The sequence below is a fragment of the Archocentrus centrarchus genome, chromosome 6 (genome assembly GCF_007364275.1).
Source record: "Archocentrus centrarchus isolate MPI-CPG fArcCen1 chromosome 6, fArcCen1, whole genome shotgun sequence".
Classification (NCBI taxonomy): domain Eukaryota; kingdom Metazoa; phylum Chordata; class Actinopteri; order Cichliformes; family Cichlidae; genus Archocentrus; species Archocentrus centrarchus.
In genome coordinates, this window is record NC_044351.1 from 13,041,929 (window position 1) to 13,063,528 (window position 21,600).

The 21,600-nt window shown below is 40.8% G+C and overlaps 1 protein-coding gene across 2 annotated transcripts in view; it reads right to left on the minus strand.

Annotated features, from left to right (window-relative positions):
- Positions 1 to 21,188, minus strand: part of mon2 (MON2 homolog, regulator of endosome-to-Golgi trafficking) — a 36,915-nt gene extending 15,727 nt beyond the window's left edge. For both annotated transcript variants that reach the window (XM_030731281.1, XM_030731279.1), the window contains exons 1-17: positions 20,669 to 21,188; positions 11,294 to 11,357; positions 10,045 to 10,172; positions 6,334 to 6,465; positions 5,910 to 6,039; positions 5,587 to 5,684; positions 5,133 to 5,258; positions 4,700 to 4,894; positions 4,177 to 4,301; positions 3,801 to 3,940; positions 3,555 to 3,708; positions 2,853 to 3,043; positions 2,476 to 2,557; positions 1,939 to 2,120; positions 1,207 to 1,319; positions 363 to 467; positions 4 to 84 (exon numbers count right to left, since the gene is read on the minus strand). In XM_030731281.1, the coding sequence (XP_030587141.1) occupies positions 4 to 84; positions 363 to 467; positions 1,207 to 1,319; positions 1,939 to 2,120; positions 2,476 to 2,557; positions 2,853 to 3,043; positions 3,555 to 3,708; positions 3,801 to 3,940; positions 4,177 to 4,301; positions 4,700 to 4,894; positions 5,133 to 5,258; positions 5,587 to 5,684; positions 5,910 to 6,039; positions 6,334 to 6,465; positions 10,045 to 10,172; positions 11,294 to 11,357; positions 20,669 to 20,776 (2,154 nt within the window). In that variant the 5' untranslated portion in view covers positions 20,777 to 21,188. The remainder of the gene's footprint in view (positions 1 to 3; positions 85 to 362; positions 468 to 1,206; positions 1,320 to 1,938; positions 2,121 to 2,475; positions 2,558 to 2,852; positions 3,044 to 3,554; positions 3,709 to 3,800; positions 3,941 to 4,176; positions 4,302 to 4,699; positions 4,895 to 5,132; positions 5,259 to 5,586; positions 5,685 to 5,909; positions 6,040 to 6,333; positions 6,466 to 10,044; positions 10,173 to 11,293; positions 11,358 to 20,668) is intronic.
- Positions 21,189 to 21,600: the final 412 nt, after the last annotated feature.

Here is a 21,600-nt window from a genome sequence, read left to right on the forward strand (position 1 = left end):
GACTGTACTGGGTCCCTCCACTGCTCGACCAGGCTTCAAGGCACCACCCACGCCTGGCTTAAGCCCCAGGATCCATACTAAGTGCTGGGGGAAAAAAGTAAGACGGTAAAGAAGAGTTGAAAAAAGACGACTCTATATCACCTGACAAGGTCTTAAAGAGTACACAGACATGCTGAAATACATTTATTTTTATGTAAATGGGTTAAGAATGATTACATTGTCTCTCTGGGAGTTGCACAAAGCACAACGCAGAAAGAGCAAGTGTATATTTGAGCATGTATACATGCAGTGGAATTGTATGGGACTTGTCTAATTAGATAAGAGTGTGTATATATGTGTGTGACTGTAGGTGGTTGTAGTACCTGGAGGGTAGCCAGTACCAGCTGCCAGGAGGTGCCCAGCACGGCTCCGTGGCAATGAGCCAGGTTGAGCAGGGTTCGCATACACTGGATGTTCTTGGCAGTCAGCTGAGACAAGGGCAGACAGTAATATTACAGTAAATTCTAAAGCATATTTAAGTGATGCCCCTCTATAGAACAAATTATGATTACAACAGTAGGAAAGGCTCGAAGTTATCACGTGTGTGCAAACTGTGGTAACAAAAAGGTAGCGGCAAGAAAACCCCCCAAAAACTGCAAAGACCATGAAAATAATAAGATGTTAACATTACTATAGGGAAAATTAGAAACTTTGCACGATTATTCCAGGTCAGGGTTGAGGTCAGGTGCAGGTATTTTAAAATGTTTTTGCTCTCAAGCAATATTGAGATGCACAAGCATCAATATTCTGTCTCTATTAACAACCCCTGACCTTACCTGAAACGATGTCTTATTTTATGCAGGCATTATTAGTGGGTACTGGATATACTGTACTTTACTATGCACATTAATACTGGCAAGATTTTCGGTTTTGTAGACTGGTTTTACCAAAATAAAAGCAGTTTATATTGAGTTCCACTTAATTAAACTTATTTTAGTAGAGTTATCAAATTTTATTTTTTGATCTTGATTGTCTAGAGTTCATTTGGACTCACTGAATTGCTACCACCTTTTTTTTTTTTGAAAAGTGGTTTTCCAGCCTTATGTGGATATAACCTTCCCAACAGCAAGAGCTTTGTTTTGGGAAAACTGCTACACAAATTAAAAGACCCAAATGTGTTACATTTATTGTGTAACCACCACCTCTTTCGAAGCTGTGTGTCCTTACCACCACGGTGCCCTGGGGCTGAGCTGTTAGTGGCTGCCCCACAGCCACCACCTGCTGATGAGATTCACTGGAGGGGCTGATAATCTGCACATTCTGGCCCTGGATTGAGTACGCTGTGGAGAAAACACATGTGTGTAAACACACTGATGCGCGCACACACACACACACACACACACACACATACAGGAGTCAAGGTTTTTGAACAGATTTTGTAGCAAGCTTACAACACGCAAGAAAAGCTTTCTTAATTAACTCCGAGACAAATATCCCATCGCAAGTCAAGACCCAAATTGCTGGCTTTATCTCTACAAGCTGATATGCAAATAGTGAATATCTGAGCGGTTGGTTTGAGAGCAGCTGTGTGTGTGTGTACGTCTACATTCCCCAGACACATTCTCCTTGGTGGGCCTAATTAGAAGCCACAGTGAAATGTTATGGATTAATGCAACAAGAGTAGGGAAGCAGGGACAGGTAGAATACCAACAGTTTACACGTTGAGCACATGTAACCATGAGGGAGATTAGAACTGCTCATTAAACACATGTGACCAGAGGCCATCCTCAGGGCTTTAGAATGGGGACTTTTAATGGTTTGCAGCATAACAGGTATTTTCACTTGGGTTTGTGAGTGTGTACAAGCAAATGACTAAAATGAAGCTTATATGACACCTGAGTTATGTTCAAACTATACTTTCCATTTATTTTTCTCACTTATCTACTAACACAACCCCACCTTTGCTGGAGAGGTTGGCAGCATTGCTGCTGAGGACAGTTAGGGCGTAGTGTGGCGGCAGAGAGGCCTTGCAGATAGCTGTTATAAAGGCGTCACGAGGTGTCACCAGGCCAAGACGGCCACACAGCGACGCCATGGTCAGCTCTGCTTTCAAGATGTTCTCTGTTGCCGTCTCGTCAGTGCTGAAGACACAAGACATGAGAGAAAGGATGAGAGGGAGAACAGAAAAGTGAAACAATGTACTACTCATCATATTGCTAGTATTGTTGCTCCATCTGATATTTTTTCAGTGAACTGTCTAATTTAGTAGTTAAATCCTCACAAATTCTGACAAAGCTTTTTCATAATTAGAAGATGATAAGATGTGTATGCAACACAAAAGAGGAAACCAAGAACATGACGTCTTCAGACTGAGGCTGAATCTTGATTTTTGAATTGAAAATGGCAAACTGGGAATAGCAGTGTTAGTTAACTACTTTTAACAGATTGCTGACTACTGACTCCAAGAGGGTAATTTCTGAGACAGACTATAAGTACCTGGCATCCAGCAGCAGAGACAGTGCAGCCAGGAGACCACACCAGCAGGCACTGACCATCTCCTCCCACACCAGGTGGGCTCCTGAGATACAGAAACAAAATATTACTGGGTTTGTTCCTAAATGGCATCACATCACTTTGGAAAGTTTCATGGTGAAAAAAAAAAAAACAAAACAAACAGAAAATGCCTGAGTTATTTTTTTTTTCCATTTCTTCTTTGAAATTATAAAGAAATTCAGTGATAATTTTGGCCACTAGTGGTTGTACAAGCGTGACCATTATACACACAACCGTCCTCTCCCATCTCTAACTCTCTGTTTACATATATTTTTCACTGATTATCAACCTAACATTTTTTTCTTTCTGTATGTTCTCACCAGGTTGTGGCTTCCACTCCTGGTCGGGGTGAGCCTCTCTAAATTCAGCAGCTGCCGCCTCCTCCATGGCCAGTTCTCTTTCAATCATGGAGGTGATGCCCCTCACCAGATCGAGCAGAGCACTGAAGGCCACTGACATGGCGTACCCCTCTGGGATGGATGGCGGCTCAACCTTGTCCAGCATCTCTAAACTGGGAGGGAAAGGGAGAAAGCAAATGAGGTGAAGTATGTGAACTGAAGTTTCTGCCTGAAAGTTCGATTTCATGTTGCTGTATAAGCACTACCTCCTTCTCAGCAATCACGGTTAACGAACCATTTCTTTTCAGCAAGTAATTTTTTTAACTGCTGCATCACTCCTGTCAGAGACAAGATCTTAATTACACGAAGGCTTCCTGCTAGGAGCCCTGTCACTTAAACCTTGCTTTTCTGTGAAACGCCACAGGCTAAATCTAAAAGTCCCTTTGGTCTCTGTCTTATTATAATGAGAGTTTAGGAAAAAGAATCTGCAGGATTTCTTGCAGAGTGCAGCTTGATAACAATGCTACAAGCTTGTGTAAATTTATGCCGCTGTGCAGCACAGAGACGGTCGGTCCACGAACTGTTTACTTTCTCTGTGTCTGTGACTGGAATCACATCCTTATAAACACATGAAGGAAAATAAATAAGGGGAGATTATTAAGTATGTGCAGAAGTAGTTCTTACTAGGTGGCCTTGGCGCTTCCCTGGACACTAACAGTCATAAGGGGAATCCAGGTACCACGGTATTCAAATGCAGCCTGGGTAGTCAGGGTGCCACTGACTCCTCCTGTCCCTGGACCACCTTGTACCGCACCCTGAGCACCTGAACCTGACCCACCTACAAAGAAAGCCAGAGAGGAATGAGGTGAGGGAAGAGTGCATTCGAAAGATCTACAGAAATCCTAAATAAGGACTACTCAGTCAACTTACCTGCTGGTGCACCGACAGCAGCCGCGTTGCCTGCGTTGGGAACAATGAAGAGAGACTGGATGAAGGATCCTAGGGCATTGACAATGTCTCTGAACACTTTAGTGGAGTGCTGCTTCATGTCGTAAGACTGGCAGAATGAACTGAAAGAGGAAAGAAAGTTTTGTGGTTTTGAGATCATAGTAGTGCAGGGTGGTAATACGGGGAAAAAAATGAGCATATTTAAGACTTTGCTTAGCTTAAGCTCAGCTGCATTTTGTCAAAGTCTGCTTAAGTTTCATCAGCCTAAACTGCACTCTCAGACATAGCTAAACATCCTTAGTCACAGTATCAGTTTAAAGTTTTCAGAGCCATTTGCCTTGCTTTTAACACTGCTTACCGTAATAAATGAGGCTGCACACAGAGTCTGTGGACTGATTCCACAGCCACTGCTCTCAGCCACTGGGGCTTCTCCCCATCCAGAAACTTCACCAGCAGAGACAAGAAGATCTCACACTCAGTCACCTGCAAAGCAAGCACACACATATCAGATTGGAAGTAAAGCAAAACCCCTGAATCCCCTCTGGCATTCAGGAAGGTATTCTTTGACTCGCAGAAAGTGTGATGGCTTCTTCATAGATTCAAGCAAAAGGGAGAAAAAAAAAACACTTCCATATTAAAAAATTGATAGAATACCACTAAATAAAAACATCTGGAATGCCGAATTACTCAAATGCAGCTAAGCTCATTAAAGTGCTTGGTGCAGAACTAAGGCAAAACTACTGCTTCAGTAATCCAATGCTAATCTGACAGGATCAATTATGTGTATCAGCTCTGTGCTTAAGAAAATTCCACAGACATAAAAATCAACCATTAGGCAACTGTTTTGGCCAGTCAACCATTGCTGCAGATCAGTTACTTACCAGTAAACTGTAGAAGTGCTTGATGAGGACGGAGACCACACGCAGCAACCTCATGCAGATGGGAAAGTAAGGTTTCTCCACAGGAGCTGGTGAAGCAGCGCTGCTGCTGCCCTGCCTGAACTTGATGTTAGGGGAGAAGAGCTTGATGACAAGGGGACATACTCTTTCTTTTAGCAGGAAACTGAACTCCTGGTGCTGAGTAGGAAACAAAGGGAGAGGAAAACATCAGGTAAATTCATTTATTTCAAAGTACAATGTTTCAATGTCTGAAGATGATCAGATGGATCAAAACCTTTGCAACAATCTTTTAAGACTAAAAAGAAATGAAGTTAGAGCCTAACAGTATGCAGACTGTTCTTTTCTGCCACTTCTGGTTTCACACATTTTTTTTTTGGTCTTGATGTTCACAAACTTGCTTTTTTTCTCTCTTTACCTGTAGGAATACTCCAGGAAAATCATTAAGAACAGACTCCAGCAGCTCAAGACCAAACGTCCGCGTCATCTCTGTCATGCCCACCAGCCAGTAGGGGGCATCAGCGTTCACCAGCTGGCACAAGTCCTGCAGGAGGGTGCACAACAGCCTTCAAAACAATGGAGTGTTGTCCTACTCACATCACAGTGGCTGAAACAGTGCATTGACTGAGCTCTGCCTGAAGAACAATCATCATCACATGAAAGTGTAATGTGGGTGAAAGACTTGAATACAACTGAATCACTCCTTGAGAAATTCCCTTCGCTTCAGAGGTGAAAATAAATATTTCTGAATTCGTTTTAACAGACTTCAATTTGAGGTTATAAGCAAGAAATCAAAACCAACTTCAATTTTAACCAAACTGACAGGAAGGCAGAATGCTCTAAAGATGCCTACCACCCCCTGGTGGACATACCTGAAATAGCATGTATGCATCCTTTGCACTGGGCCTCAGAGTACTAACAGACCGGCGGTTGGTGTTGCCCTGGACAGGAGGGGGCTGCTCCACAATGCCTTGAGGTTAAGTACAAAATATATTAAAGATCTGAGCAACTCTGGGAGTGCACAAGAGTAAATTATTCTGTGATTAAAAATAATTTCATCTATGCTCTATTAAAATAGTTTCAGCTGTAAGGATGTACCTATCTAGACTTTTCAGTTCCTTAGATTTCTCAGTAATTGTTCATCTCATAATTTTACTGTATCATCTTCCCATTTTCAGCACCAATGCACTCTGACCTTTAAAACGCTCATCCTCAGCCACCATCCTCTCAAACACCACAGTGACAACTTGTCTGACGGTGGCTGCTGCCGTGTTGTTGGTGATGTTGTCCTTGGTGAAGTGGAGACGGAAACACAGGACAATAGCCTGGGCACGGAAAATAAAAGAAAAATTACATATGCACAGCAGATGCATATGCAATTTATAAATGAACCCTCTGTGTTCTCAGCCAGATTTCAAGGACTGGACAGAATGTGTCCGATTGTTCATCTACTTTGGCACAGAGCTACGATGCTGCATACCCTGGAGCTACGGCTCCATAAATCATAAACACTGGCTATAATAAAACATTATAGTCAAAGCTAATAATAGATATGACTCACTGAGGAAGAGAACTATTAAGATTTGAGTCCACACATCTCAGTTTGTGTGTGCTTTTACCTTGGATAGTACTTCATCATGTACAACTGTGTTGGTTGTCAATAGGACCAGGACTGTCTGTAAAAGTTTCAGCTCCTCCAAACCATTTTCCATCAGCTGCCACAACATGTTGATGATGTTCCCTGCTGCTGCCTGTTACACACACACACACACAATAAAATAAACCACTGATCGTTACGAGAAATGCATCTGTGCACATATGTGCACAAGCATGCTCACAGCTGCATTTAGGAGGCAGTGTGAGAGTTACTAGCTGATGACAGGGCTTTGGCTTGCCCAAGGTATCAGCCATAAATAATACACATGCACAAAAACACACTCTTGTGGGACCAGCTGGTTGTGCCTGCTTGGGGTTACAACATCATGGAGTTCAATAACACCAGATCTAACTGCCAGTTACTGTTGATGCTGATCATAAGTGACACTGCATGTCCTTTCTTAGGTCAAGCTGTCCAAAATAAAACTACATGCAGCCCCTAAGAGCTGCTCTTATGTGTAATGACCGGCTGAAGTCGCAGGATAACGTTTGACTTTAAAACCTTAGAAAAACAAACCTAATTTCCAATATTGTGTTTTAACGCCCTGCCTGAAGGTGCTGTTTTAGAGCCGTCTACTGAATGCAACATCTCAGGAAAGCCTCGAGGAATTTCTGAAAATTTGGTATAAATGTCCACTCGGATTCAAGAATTAAATGATATGAATTTATGGTTGAGGTCACTGTGGCTAGACAAAACAGGTTTTTGGCCATAACGCCATACCTCTGAAACAGAAGAGAGATGGACAGAAACTGAGACTTGACTGGTTGGCAGAAACTGCGAGGCAGTAATTCTAGATTGAAACACTTCATTAACTAGTTTTTACAGTCCTGGGTCACTCAACTGCTCCCCCACTTTCATAGTTAACAGTTTTGTATGTTGATTAGTAGGGGTGGGTAAAATAATTGAAGAATCGATGCATCGCAATAATTTCACGCAAAATTCATAATCGATTAGGGGGCTCCTCAGAATCGATTCACCTCCTGACACATTGGGGGCGCTGAGAGTTTGGTTACTGTGCTGAGCACCTGAGCGCATAACAACAGTCATGGCGAGCAGCTGTAGAAAGCTAACTCCGTCAACTTTTAAGTCAGATGTTTGGGCTCATTTTGCTTTCCCGTCTAAATCTGGAACTCAAGAAGTCGACAAAAGCAAGGTGGTATGTAAGCTGTGCCAGAGAGAATTAAAGTACTGCAGTAACACGACAAACCTGCGCAACCACTTAACCAGATACCACGCAGATGCGCTACAAAAACACGAAGCACAACCTGTTGTTGTCATGCCAAGCTTAAAGGTACCTTTGCATCCCAGGCAGTAGTGTACCTGCTGAAAGGATCTTTTCCACAGCAGGTGACATAGTCACAGCCCAGAGAAGTGCATTGAAGCCTGAGCATGTGGATCAGCTGCTTTTTCTGAACAAGAATCTCCACGTGCCCACTTAGTGTGTAACCAGAAATAAAGAACTGTACTGTTACAGTACAATTCTTTATTTCTGGCTACAGTACTATAGTTCAGTTCAAGATATGTTCAAAAATTAGAGGTTAATCACTACATGTTCAAAAGCTAAGAATGTTTACAAGCACTAAACTTTTCCAGTGCAATTCAGTTGAATACAACCCTATGATTTGTGTTTAAATCTGCACTGATATGCACAGATGTTATTGAAATGCATTTTTATTTATATTAGACTTTCAAAGATAAGCTATGCCTAATTTTATTTTACATGCACTTTATTTTTTATTGTTTATTAAGAACAGTTTTCTACTTTAAGCACATTGCAGAAAGAAGTTTGTTTCTTTGCTCAGAAATGTGATGTTACAGAAGTTTGTATGAAAATAAATATTTTAAAAATATCAACATTATCTAAAATCATTTGTGTCTTCACAACTTTAAATCAATATCGAATCGAATCGCAACAGCAATAATCGAAATCGAATCGAATCGTGAGGTTCCTAACAATACCCAGCCCTATTGATTAGTGTGCAGGCCGCTGCTCCTGATTAGTCTGGCTCACCTGTCCTTTGCTCCACCCTGATTAGGGCAGCTGCTAAACACTTTAGCTCACCTTTGATTTCATAGCAGATTTTCTTATTGCCTAGAAAGATTTTGTTTACTGCAGATTTCTTGCCCGCTAGGTTTAATTGTGTAACCTCCTTGTTTTATTATATTTGAAGTATTCATAAAACACTGGGATGCTGGGCCTGGATTTAGCCACTGATATTCCTGCTCACCACACAGTTAGTAGAGACCTTAGTTTTAAGGAAGCTGCTCCTGCAGCTCAGTGAGTTTAGGATTTAATTTTTTATTTTATTAAACAAAAACAGTGAAGGTTAGCTGATGTGCTTCTATTAAAAGTTACTTTTTGTTTTATTTGTTTGAGTTGCATGAAACCACTCTCCACGCTGTATCATTTTTTTGTGTGTGACCTTTTTTTTATTTGTACAATAAACTAAACGTTCCCTTAAACTCTCCATTTGTTTAATTAATGTTACAACCCTTCTCTTAGTAAGTGGAGGCTGTAACACCAATTTATCTGACTTTTCATTATTCAAAATTTATTTTTCTTTTCAAACAGTTACAATTCACAGCCTCTTTTCTCCACTCAGCAATTCTCTTCTTGGATGGCAGAACAGCAACAACTGAATCACAACTGAGGTAGCGTGTCTTTGTCGTTCTGCGGCTCAGACTGCCGCTTGCAATGAAAAAAAAGAGTTCTGTTTGACAAAAACAGTTGATCAAAATTACGCTAAGCAACCCGGCATGACCAGTTCTGAGAAAGAGTTTTCTCAGGAAGTGAAGAGCACATCTTCTCTCCCACCAAAGGGGGAAAAAAAAAAAACGCTCTGGAATCTATTTTCGCCTAATTAAATAAATGACGGTCAGAATGAAGAAAGCATGAAGTAGCTCGATAAGCTTTACAGAGTACTAACAGCTCTGGGGGTAACATCTTGGAAACTGCTCTCCTCTCAGGTCTGACTCAAGTTATTTAAAAGGTCGAAAACCACTTCACCCATCGCATCGGCTTATATCAAATGACATTTTCATTTAGGAAATTATAGTTTTACAGCCTCCTATTTCCTTAAATTGGTACCTCATTCCACCAGGTTCTTCAGCACCGTTTAACTGCCACTGCACACAAAGATGATGTTAAACTGTTCAAGCAGGCAAGTAATACATTTTCTAGGCCAATGGTTTCCTCGAATACAGACACTGTGTAGATCACAGTTTAATGAAAACGAGCAGTGGCAGAGGTGTTTGGTGCCTTTCAGAATGGAATTAAATTGACCATCCTGGTATTTACATTACCTGATTGGTTACTGATGACTTGCACTGTTTGCAGTATTGAGCCGATTGAATGTCAATCTGTCCATGCATAAACACTGAACGTGAATGTCAAACACTGAGCTCTTTACCAATCTACACTTACTTCCTGGTAATGAAATGAAAGTCAACAGGAGGCCACAAACCAAAACATCCAAATAATCCTAAAGCTGAAAAGCATGTGTGTAAATTAGCATGTGTGAATCTCACTGTTGCTTTCAATTCAGTGCTGTTTGTTATCATATAATGGTTTTATTTGACCTATGATACACAGTCTGAACATACACAAAACTTTTAGTGTAGTGTACGTATAAAAAGACTATTTTAAGATACCACGCTAGCTGATAGCCCTCACCTCAGATACGACCTCATGGGACATGAGTCTCTGGATGGCAGCCAAACACAGCTGGGTGATCTTCGGCTCTTTGGTGCCACAGCCCATCAGGAAAGGCTGCACAACCTCTGAGCTGTTCTCCTTCAGGGCTGCAGGAAAATAGGACACAAATAAAGAAAACTAATAAAATAAAAGCTTTTTTTTTTAAGAAGATGCCATCATGCAACTTACTTATAATAAAATGCCTTAAAGTAAAAAAATTTTTAAATCTGTTTGCTTTTATGATGGTCAGCCTTGTGACTGGTACTACAGACAAAGTGAATATTTTGAACAGTAAATGAAAATATGTCTTTTTAAATGGCATCTCAGTGACATGCTAAAATATCTTTTTAAAAGTGTATCATTTCTGCTTGCTTTACATTGAATTTCAGTTCACCAGTTATTTACACCTGCCTAACAGGTTTCACATTTAATCCTCATAAAGTTGCTGTGACAAAGTCACTGCTGAAACAGAGACGAGTGATCTCTGCAGCGAGCTGCTGTACAGTTGACAGTTACAGAGGGGCAGTAGGACAGTCATCAGTGGAACTCGGAAAATGTCAACTATGTGTCAACTCGGCAAACGCTGTGAAAAGCTGGACTTGTTTATCAAGACAGCACTAAAACCAATTTTCTATTCAGCTACATTTGAAAGTACTTCAATTATTCAGAGCAACCAGCCAGAAAGAGTTGAAAAAGGTTACAAACAACGCAGAAAGAAAAGGGTTCATTAAAAAAAAAAAAACTCATTTATTTTATAACCAATATGACACAATGATTTTTTTTTGAAAAATATCTTTTTTTTTTTGGTGGAGGTGAAGGCCATTTGTGCATGACTTGACATTAGCTGAGTGCATGCATTATGTAAGAAAAATATTTAAAATCATAGTGGGTATTTTGCTGTGTGTCAGTTGTGCAGATGCATTTTTCTGTGAACACAAAAACATGAATATAACTATCTGCCTGTACATTTGAATCTGGCCTTGTTCCAGCTTAAAGCTGTAGCTCTGCACACTGAACAAAGCTACCTAAAGAAAGTGAGTAATTTTATTACTATAAATTAGCTCAGTGGGAAAAACTACAATTATTAATAATCTCTTCCTTATTTAAACAGCTGATCATTTCCTTATCACACAGAGTGGGTTGCACCTCGCCTTTTTTTTTTTTTTTTAAAACACAAAGCAACAACTAAAAATCTCAGTTACGATTTAACACCACTTTTATCACTTACCTGCCAGTATGTCTGTGTTCCTGGCTGCAATGGTCTTAATCTTCACTATGCCAGATTCTGCAGCCTAGAGAGAACAAAAAAACAGCAGACATTTAGGTCACCGTTTGATGCAGCATCAAACTGAAAGGTGTTGAAGGTGCAGCACACATGCACCACTGGTGATAGACATGACTACTTGTAATGACGGGCATAGCAGAAAAAACAGGAAGGCCCAGCGGTAGACAAACATAAGGAGGCCTGGTAAATGTGCTAAGAACGGGCTTCAGCGTATGAAGAATACCCAGTTAGGTATTCCTCATAAGCTTGACATGGATGAGATGTTAAGCAGAAAAGGGGGTAAGGAGGAATGTCAAGAGAGAGGAAGGGTAGGAAGGGGATGATGTGGAGACAGACTCAATGAGAGCTGTTCTGTGTATGTGTGAGAGCAGCAGTCAAAACTGAGGCTGCTCTTATCTTTCTTCAATAACTGCGTGCCACGACAAGCCTGTCAAGATCTTCGCCCCTTTCTTTCCCATCTCTATTTGCTATCAGTACTCACCTCACCCTCCACGAGACCCTACGTGGTCTCAATTTTACTGTCTTCATCTTTCCTCCCGCCCAGCCATTCACATAACAAAACATGCTGTCCGCAGGGAATTACAAAACACCGGCGCTGTCATCTGTCTTCATATTTAGCCATTCTGGGTTTTTTTTCCCTCCCATTTAACACTTGTAGGTATTTTATTGCAAAAGAATTCTTAATTCTCTACATGTTTTAACCTTTGTAGCTGGGCTATTCCATGGTTGCCGACGTGACAACTGGACGCATATTTTGAATCAACCTTTTACAAAAGGAAAATATATGTACACTGGGTCAACCCTGTGAAGTAGAACTTTAGACCTGGGTTAGGGGTTAGGGTTAAGTCTCTTCATACTTCATTTACCAGGAACATTGGCTGAAATGTACTTCCCACTGAATGCAGAAAACTCCCCCCGTGTACCCCCCCAGCTCTCAGGTTCAGTTTGATCTGGGGTATTGGGCTTATTAGCTACTTCCAAGCCTGATGCCAGGTTTACTTCACCTACAACCAAAGAGGAAGGCCTAAGTGAATCTGATCCCTGACCCAGTTGGACGTTGAATGACTAGGAACTTTCAGCAGCGAAGTAGAGCTTATATTCCAATATGTAAGGTTCAACAGCCCTGGGTACCTTTTTCTACGTTTTCTAACATGGCTTCATTCTTGGGATTCAAAGGGACTCCACTGGGGTGGAAGGGAAAAGCTTGTGGTTGTTTGTGAATTTTTTGATTCAGTAAAAGCCATGCTCCACACCAAACGAAGTTTCAGGTACATTTACTGTATTTTCCGGAGTATAAGTCGCACTTTTTTTCATAGTTTGGCTGGGGGTGCGACCTATACTCCGGAGCGACGTATATGTGACATTTATAACACATGAACCAAAATACTCCAGCCACTTGACATCTCCGTGAACTGCAGCTTTAAGGCAGTCTTGCGTAACCTGTGGGCACAGTGGATGATGGATGGAGAGCACAGCTTAACGGCAACTGGGAGAATGCGCCACCCAACTTTCCTGGAAGTCATTGGATGGATCAAGAAAACATGGGCTTCAGTGACAAACCATCCTGTTGGGATTCAGAAAGGCTGGAATAATTGGAACTGCAGCTGACGACGAGTCTGACTAACGCGACACAGAAGAGGAAGCGGCGCTTCGTCTACGGAGTGTACGGAATTGTTTAGAAGTGACACCGAGGATGAAGAATTCAATGGATTGATGGTTTGGTTAACTTGTTAGTATGTTCTTTATGCTATGGCTATCTGAATAACTTAATGTTACGTTAACATACCGAACACGTGTTCGTTGTGCGTCATGTAGCTGAATGTGCTACGTTAGCATAACGTAGGTGTAACCGTGTTCGTCCTGTTCTTTAATCCATTATTATTTTAAATTGCCGTTCAAGATGGTATTTCTGCTCTGGGTCTCGGATTCTATTAACCCCCCCCCGAAAAAAGTGCGACTTATAGTCCAGTGCGACCTACATATGTTTTTTTCTTCTTTATTATGCATTTTTTGGCTGGTGCGACCTATACTCCGGAGCGACGTATAGTCCGAAAAATACGGTACTCTAGTTGAAACTGTAGTGGGTTGGCGGATCTTTACATGGAACTGCCCAGCTATGAAAGTCCAGTGTGTGCACATTTTTCTTTTAATGACAGAAATCATTTAAATAAATGGTTAAAGAAAAAAGCAGCACAATATTCTACCAACACATTCTCTTACGTCTGTAATACTAAAGGCATACTGACAAACCTCTTTGGATTAGGCACCATTGATTATGTACTGCACTGACATGATTATATTACATTAACATGTCACAAAGTTGAGCCACTTTGAAGGTTCACCATTCACAGACTGCTGGTAGCAACTACTGGTTAATGGTTAAGGCTTTTCATGAAAACATTTACTGTGCAGCTCCTTAAAAATTAATCTCTAAAAAAATGCTAGGCTCCCTCTCCTCCCTTCTTCCAGGAACAGAGCCATAACGGCTTGCAGGAAAATGACGTACTGCAGAGTAGGGTTTAATATTTTTCCCGAAAATGACATGAATCAAATCCCGGGAAATGACGAGCCATTTCCCGGGAATCCCGGGAAAAAGTTTATTTATTTATTTATTTTAATTAGGCCTTCTGTAGCCTGTGTCGGCCTTAACCTATTCTGATATTGTAGAGGTAGCTTTCCAGCTATGTCCTGTTATGCCCAGTAGGGGGCAACGTCGGCTTGATTAACGCAATAAAACCTACATCTGGACATTCGAGTGCTCGAGCTATGCGGTGTTGTATCGTTCCTCAACACTCCCTTAACAAATATAATTAGAATATTCCTCCATTGTACATGGAATTATACCAAGCTATTTTACAACTGCTGGTGCAAAACAATACGGTTCATCTCCACAGCATTGATAAAGGCTCAGCCACGCTGTCGTGGCGACATCTGTTGCACTATATCTCCACCAGTGGAACGCTGTTTAACAGTCATTGAAAAGTTAACTACCGTACTACACTATAATATGACATAACACAGGGCCTTGAGTAATGCACCACGACTTGGTCATTGCCATTCTGGCAACAGCAAATTTATAACACCGTGTCTGAGGGTTAAAGTAGGTTCGCTGTGAATCGTCTATTGAAAAACTGGCCAATCCTTATAGCCTAAAAAATATACATTTTACTCAACTCCATTTTAAAAGCGAAATATGTTAAAGCAATCTATTTCATGATAATTTCTTCACACATTAGGCCCGTATCCTAATTCATGATTGTTAGTAAGCGGCTGCAAACGAGGAAAAGAAACACTCGAAGTTAAACAGATATTTCTTTATTGTTCAGGGCAGGCATATTTTATAGGCTATATAATGCAATATAACAATATATAATAATATAAAATTATATAATACAAAATACCTTAGGGTAAACACATTGCCTACGATTTCAACAAATTAAAGAGGAAAAAAGTACAACTGTGTAATACCTCTATTAAAACGCTTGAGATGAAGGCTGAAGCCTTAAACGGAGGCTGAACGTGCCTGAAATGAAGAGTAATGCTTTTAAACGAACCCTTCTCTCAATATTTCCTTAAATTTAACTTTCTGAAGCTTTCTTTTCTTTCTGAAAGTCAAATCGACGCGCGCGACTTTTTTCCCGGTTTCCCGTCTAACGTTTCCCGGGAAACGGGAAATGGTTCTGATCGCATTTCCCGGGAATCCCGGATCCCGGGATTAAACCCTACTGCAGAGGACCTTTTTTCAGTTTTTTATAATTACAGCTTCTTGTTTCCAATTTTGATATTTCCATCAGCAGAAACAACTGAAAAGTCCAGTGTCAGAACAGCAATTTCTGGTTTTGCCATTTTAACGAATACAGCTGTGGTGGGGCGAGTTTAGGTTTACAACGAATGATAAGTCGTTACATGGTTTATTCAATCAACACGAATTTAATGCAAAACAGTTTTTAGAATAACTACTTGTTTATCAATGACATACATTTGGCACAATTATACCAGCATATCAAATCTGAGCATTCGCTGTTAACTGCAGGCCGGGATGGTGTTATGCTATCTTCACACCTGTGAATCCGTGACATCTGCTGAACGACTATACCACAATATACACTCACTGGTCACTTCATTAGGTACACCTGTTCAACTCTGTTAACATAAGTAAATCAGTCAATTGCATGGCAGAAACACGATACATTTAGGCATGTAGACATGCTCAAGACGATCTTAAGTTCAAACCATGCATCAGAAAGGAAAAGAAAGGTGATTTAATTGACTTTGAACATGGTTGTTGGTGCCAGACAGATGAGTCTAAGTATTTCAGAAACTGCTGATTCAATTTTGTCCTATTCTGTGATTGAGTTTAACACCCCTGGTGTACACCCTTTCTTGGAAACTGTATTCCCTGAAGGCTGTGGCCTCTTTCAGCAGAATAATGCACCCTGCCACAAAGCAAAAATGGGTCAGGAATGGTTTGAGGAGCACAAGTCTGAGGCATTGACTTGGCCTCCAAATTCCCCAGATCTCAATCCACTCAAGTATCTGTGGGATGTGCTGGACAAACCAGTCTAATCCACTAAGGCCCCAACTCCCAGCTTGCAGGACTTAAAGGATATGATGCTAGTATCTTGGTGCCAGAAACCACAGCACACCTTCAGGGGTCTAGTGTAGTCCATGCCTCGATGGGTCAGGGCTGTTTTGGCAGCAAAAGGGCAGGTGGTCATAATGTTATGCTTGATTGGTGTATGAACTGAATGATTGTTCAACCACAGTATATTAATAAATGATGACTGTTAGGTTAGTTATTTAACAGGATACAAATTGTCATTTGTTGAGGCTGGTAATGATGAGACACAAAAAACTTCATCTAAACTGCCCACAGGTGTGAATGTGAGTGTGAATGGTTGTCTGTCTCTCTGTGTTAGCCCTGCGACAGGCTGCCAACCTGTACAGGGTGTACCCTGCCTCTCACCCTATGACAGCTGGGATAGGCTCCAGCCCCCCCGTGACCCTGAACAGGATAAGCGGAAGAGGATGGAAGGGTTTAATGGAATGAAAAACAATCTTGAAAAATATGTCGATTGTCACTCCTCAAAATTATGCTCTGTGTATACAATCTGTGTATGAGTTGAACAAAACCAATAAATTCCTCTAATTAGAAGCAGATTGTGTTTCCTTTGTTCAGCCTTCCAAATGAACCCTCCCATATGAAGAGAAAAAAAAATGTCAAGGGGTTTGCACAAAACCATTAAAACTATTCACAATAAAAATATTTTCACATTGGCCAACTAATTGTTAGAGTCTGTGGTTGACTGGAAATTGCAAAATCTCTCTCCTTGCAGAAAAACTCCTCTTTCTGCCTGCTTCCTCATATAAAGTGCTGCATAAGCTTTCTAGTGTAACGTGTAATCCTCACTTGTCTGGAAAACTGTCAGCATTACAAAGCTGCCACCCTGCTGAGGAAAATACCACTGGCCTGATGATGTCATTGTAACAGAGAGAAGCACCATAAATTGGTTACTTTAATGCAGGCCTTCTTTTATTGGTATTTCTGAAAACCTAAAGTCTATTCAAAGTTAACTAGAGTATTACTCTACAGAAAAGTACTCTACTTAAATCCTTAAGTCCTCTTATCCAAGTCAGAAAGGAAACTATTTTGGTATCACTGAACAGATACAGTATCAGTCACATTAAGCAGCATACTGCTGAGAATCCCTGGCTCCTACACTTAATTGCTAAGAATAAATTATTTGAACTTGCGTAGAAATTTTATGCATCTTCACAGACTCTTGGTATGTGTTCACTTTAACAGTTTTTGAAACTGATTATTTAGTCCATCTATAAATAAAACCATGAATGTGCTTACATATTTTGCTCAACCCTAAGAAAAAGTCAAAAGTAAAACAATCAATTTTACTGCTTTTCTTAACAGCAACACACACCTGCCATTGTTTAGCTGGCAATCTGATGCCAACAAGTAACATATTATTAATCGCACATTGTCAATATCATATGCAAAACACTGAGCAGACATTATCAACTGTGGGATTACATAAATAATGAGTGTTAAAAGGTTAAGTTTGAAATCTCAACTTGGCTGGAAGTTTACAGACACAAGAAAAAAAAACAGGAAAAAAAAAAAAAAAAACTTATTTAGTACTTCTAATGCTTGAAGAGTTGTGTATATGAATAAGTCAAACTGACCCTCACCTACAAACCGACATGTCTTTAAAAAGCAACATTAGTGAAACTCAAATTTACTTCCTTAAACATGCTCACACTCTAAACGAAGCAACTTTCTGGAACTCGCTTGCTGGGCCTTTTTTAGTCAAGAGCCTGCATCAGTTCAACAAATCTGCTTGTTCTTTAGCCTCCATATAGCATATATGGCACGTCTAGCAAATGAGATGCACAATGCAATCCATAAAAAGGTTGCCTATAAGTAAACTGTAAGTAAAGTGTTAAGCTAAAATATGTTTTAGATTTTAGATTCTTCAGTAGGCACCTTTTGCTCTGATTACAGCTTTGCACGCTCTTGACATTCTCTCCATCAGCTTCATGAGGTAATCACCTGAAATGGTTTTTTCCAACAGTCTTGAAGGAGTTCCCAGAGGTGCTGAGCACCTGTTGGCTGCTTTGCCTTCACTCTGCAGTCCAATTCATCTTAAATATCTCATTGGGGTTTGGTTAGAGCTGGTGTTTAAACAGTCGTCCTCATCATGAACCAGGACATTTATTGGTCGATCCGAGGATCAAACACCTGTTGTGAATTTTGCCGTTAAGCTCCTCGTTAGAGAACAGCAACTTGTGCAAAAAGTTCTGAAACATTTAACAGCTGGACACGTGCATTCAAAAGCTTAGAGAAGGTCACATTAAGTTCACCTGTAAAGGTTTGAATGCATTTTAGGCTTGTCCTGAAATTTCACCCAAAAGCCAAATATCCCTAACTTTTTGTGAGTAGTGTGTGTATATACATATATACACACACACACGCGCGCGCGCACGCGCACACACACACACACACGCACACGCACACACATATATATGATGTGCCATGGAGTGACTGGGGGGTGGGGGGGCTCTGATCAATGGGACTCATTCCTCATTCTTAGCCCTGGGAAACCACTGGCTGTGGTGAGATGGATTGAGAAATGTGGGGAGGAACTGGAATGAAGACTGGCTGGGAAAGGGCACATTTTGCTCTTCAGCAATAAAGCTACAAAGATTTGATATTTGCTAAGAGGCTAATTTCTCTAAAATTCAGATGCTTAAAAAAAAGAAACAAAAACAAAAACATAAGAAATTATGAAGATCTGATAATTAAAACTCAATTCAACATATGGACAAATTGAAGGACATGTTAGTTTGCTCAAAGAGCCATGCAAATATTTTCAATTCAAACGGCAACCACTGGTACACTGATTATTTCTTGCACAATAACATGCCTGCAAATTTAACTATAACTGCTTAGATTGGAAAAGGTTGCTTCAATCACAGCACCATCGATCAGAGCGTGAGGAAGCTCAGGTTGTGCGGAACATCAAAAAGGGATCTCTTCACTACTCTGATCCCTCAGGGAACGAGGCTGGTAAGGACGAGGAAACCTCGGTGATGATAAATCAATATTTGAAGCGGCTTCATAAGGCCCCTTAGGCAAGGGCTAGAAAGCAGTTCAACATGTAAGATGGGCTGTATGTTTTCTTGTGACCCTGTTTTTTGATGGCCACACCACTCATTCTGAAGCATCAACCAGTGAAGTCAAGGGACTGAATCTGGAGTGAGTGAAACACAAAGGAACTGGAAGCTCCCGCTGAGCCATTTCCTTTTTTCATTTTAATGTTGCCTCTATACAAGGTGAACCCTGAGGGAAAACAAACTAAGCCAGCATGGCGTGATATGAATTGTCCTGCTGAGCTGGCTGATGAACATTTCTATGGTCACAAAAGCCTCTCATAAAGACATCAGCCTTGACTACCAGTGGTTATTCCAATATGAATACTGATTGTTGCTGACATTGCTGTCTATGCCAGCAGCTGCTGTACAGTTCAGCTCAACATTTTATCATGCTACTACTGCCTACATGTCTGTGTGAAAGGTTCAAGTGTTAACCTTTTAAAGGATTATTTCTGAATCGGAGCTTGTTTTCACTGGTGTGAACAGAGCCTAAACAAAGAGGGCCTTATCCTGGCAGACACATTTGGTTGAAAATAATAGAATAGCACATATGTGGTTGTGTTTATCCAATAATATAATATCACCTCATTATTATATAATGTTTTATGTAGCCTTTATAAGATGCTTTGTCATTAAACAGTCTAAGTTTGACTGTAGTAGTGTGCCTGAACTGTATTTCTTTTGTGCACAGCCTTGTATTGTTTGTTCTCAAGTCATTAAGTAATCAGAAATGTCACCAACAGAACAGTGCCACGCAACAAAGCCAGTCTGCAGGCTACAATGATGCAGTAAGTCATTCAAACAACAATACGTATGTGAAATCACTTGGCTGTGTCCAAACTGGCAAGCCCGTTGAAACCAACTATCATTGTCAGACAGCAGAAACCTCAAGAGAGGCCTATCACCAAAGTCCTTAAAACCCAAAACACTTTTTTTCTAAATAAATAATGGCACGTTTGAGTAAGTTTTAAAGGCTCGTTCCCCTATATCACAAGAAGGATTCCCTGTCAAATGATATCAGTGGCATCCATGCTCATATCAGTGATTTCTTTTAAAACCAGACATAAGTTTCCAAAGTATCAGTGATTTCTGCAGCCACCCACCTGCATGGACTTTAAGCCCATCTGAACAGTGCAAAGTGGTAGAACAAAATTAATGGGTCAACTTTCATTCAGTCACTCTTCCCCAAATATACTGAACAGTGTTTAAAGAAAATTGCATTGCTAAACTTAAATAGTTCCTTCAATCTTTTAGTTTAGTTTTTTCCCCAAAATAAATGTTTTCTCACTTTTAGTAGCCACTTCAAAAAAAGCACTCCAGTGAAATATGGTGACAGACAGATACTTAAGTGTAGCTACGCTATTAGGCAAATAACTTAAGTTCTATGACTTCATGAAAATCCTTCTGTTGAAGCACCTTACACTAAACATATTAAGCGCCCGGTACGTAAGGAGGCCCAGCAGCTGATACAACTTATGAGAAGTACAGTATGAGAGTAAAGGCCCAACGAGTTGCTACGAAACAAACAAACAAAAATAAATAAATAAATAAAATGGAAAACATAATAAAAACATAAAATCAGATTCACAAATGGGGGCAAACAGCTAAAGACCGGGGCGCCGGCTCGGTGAAGCTAACTAGCAGGCTAACCTCTTTGACTGGGGGGAATTTCTTCTTGCACTCCATGGAGAGAGACCGCAGATCCGTCTGCATGTTCTCCAGTAATTTCTTCACCGCCTCGGGACTGCTGGTCGACATCTTTGACGGCGCCTTTCTACAGAAAACCTCAAAATACGTTAAAGGTTAAGGAATGTGGGAGCGCGGTCGCCCCCCACACCCATCCACCGTGGAGATATAATCCGTCGCTACTTTATTCACCTCCCTCGGAAAAGAAAATAAAAACGCCGCGGTCCATGGACACAGGATCCCACTTCTCTGCTTCGAGCGCCTGTGCGCAGGTGAGCGGCGATGACACCGGCATACGTTCACCCTCCTCAAAGCCAGCTCACATTAGCTTCGCGGAGTCGCATTGTTACCGTAAATTTCCGTTTCTTACGGCTGTTCACTAGTCGAAGATTTCTGCTAAATTGAGCAGTCTGCCATCAGCGGCCGTGTCAGCGCCACTTTCCTTCCCACAATGCCTCGCTGGACAGTGACACGTCACTCGGACTTCCGTAAACAGTGATGGATACAGATGATTGCAACGACCCCTACAGGAAAAGCTCGGCATAGACAGATAGCCACGAAGCCCGGGTTGGTGTGGACCACAGTACTCTGAGCGCTTCTGCTCGGTTACCTATCGACATACACCACCTATAGGTCAGAAAAGAGGTTGCAACAGTTGAAATTGTGTGAAAAATACACCGAATTTGAACTGCATAATGTTCAGTTCAGTTCAATTTCAATTTATTCACTCAATTAAACCATTAAATCAAACATTCTATTACAACGATTGCTATACATGAGTGAAAAGGGAGCAGGAAGAAGAAAAATTCTTGTGAAGACCTGCCATGCATGCAAAACACTAGATTATGTAACAATTTTAGTTGCTGAATTTAACAAAGTAAGCTCCAAATAAACTG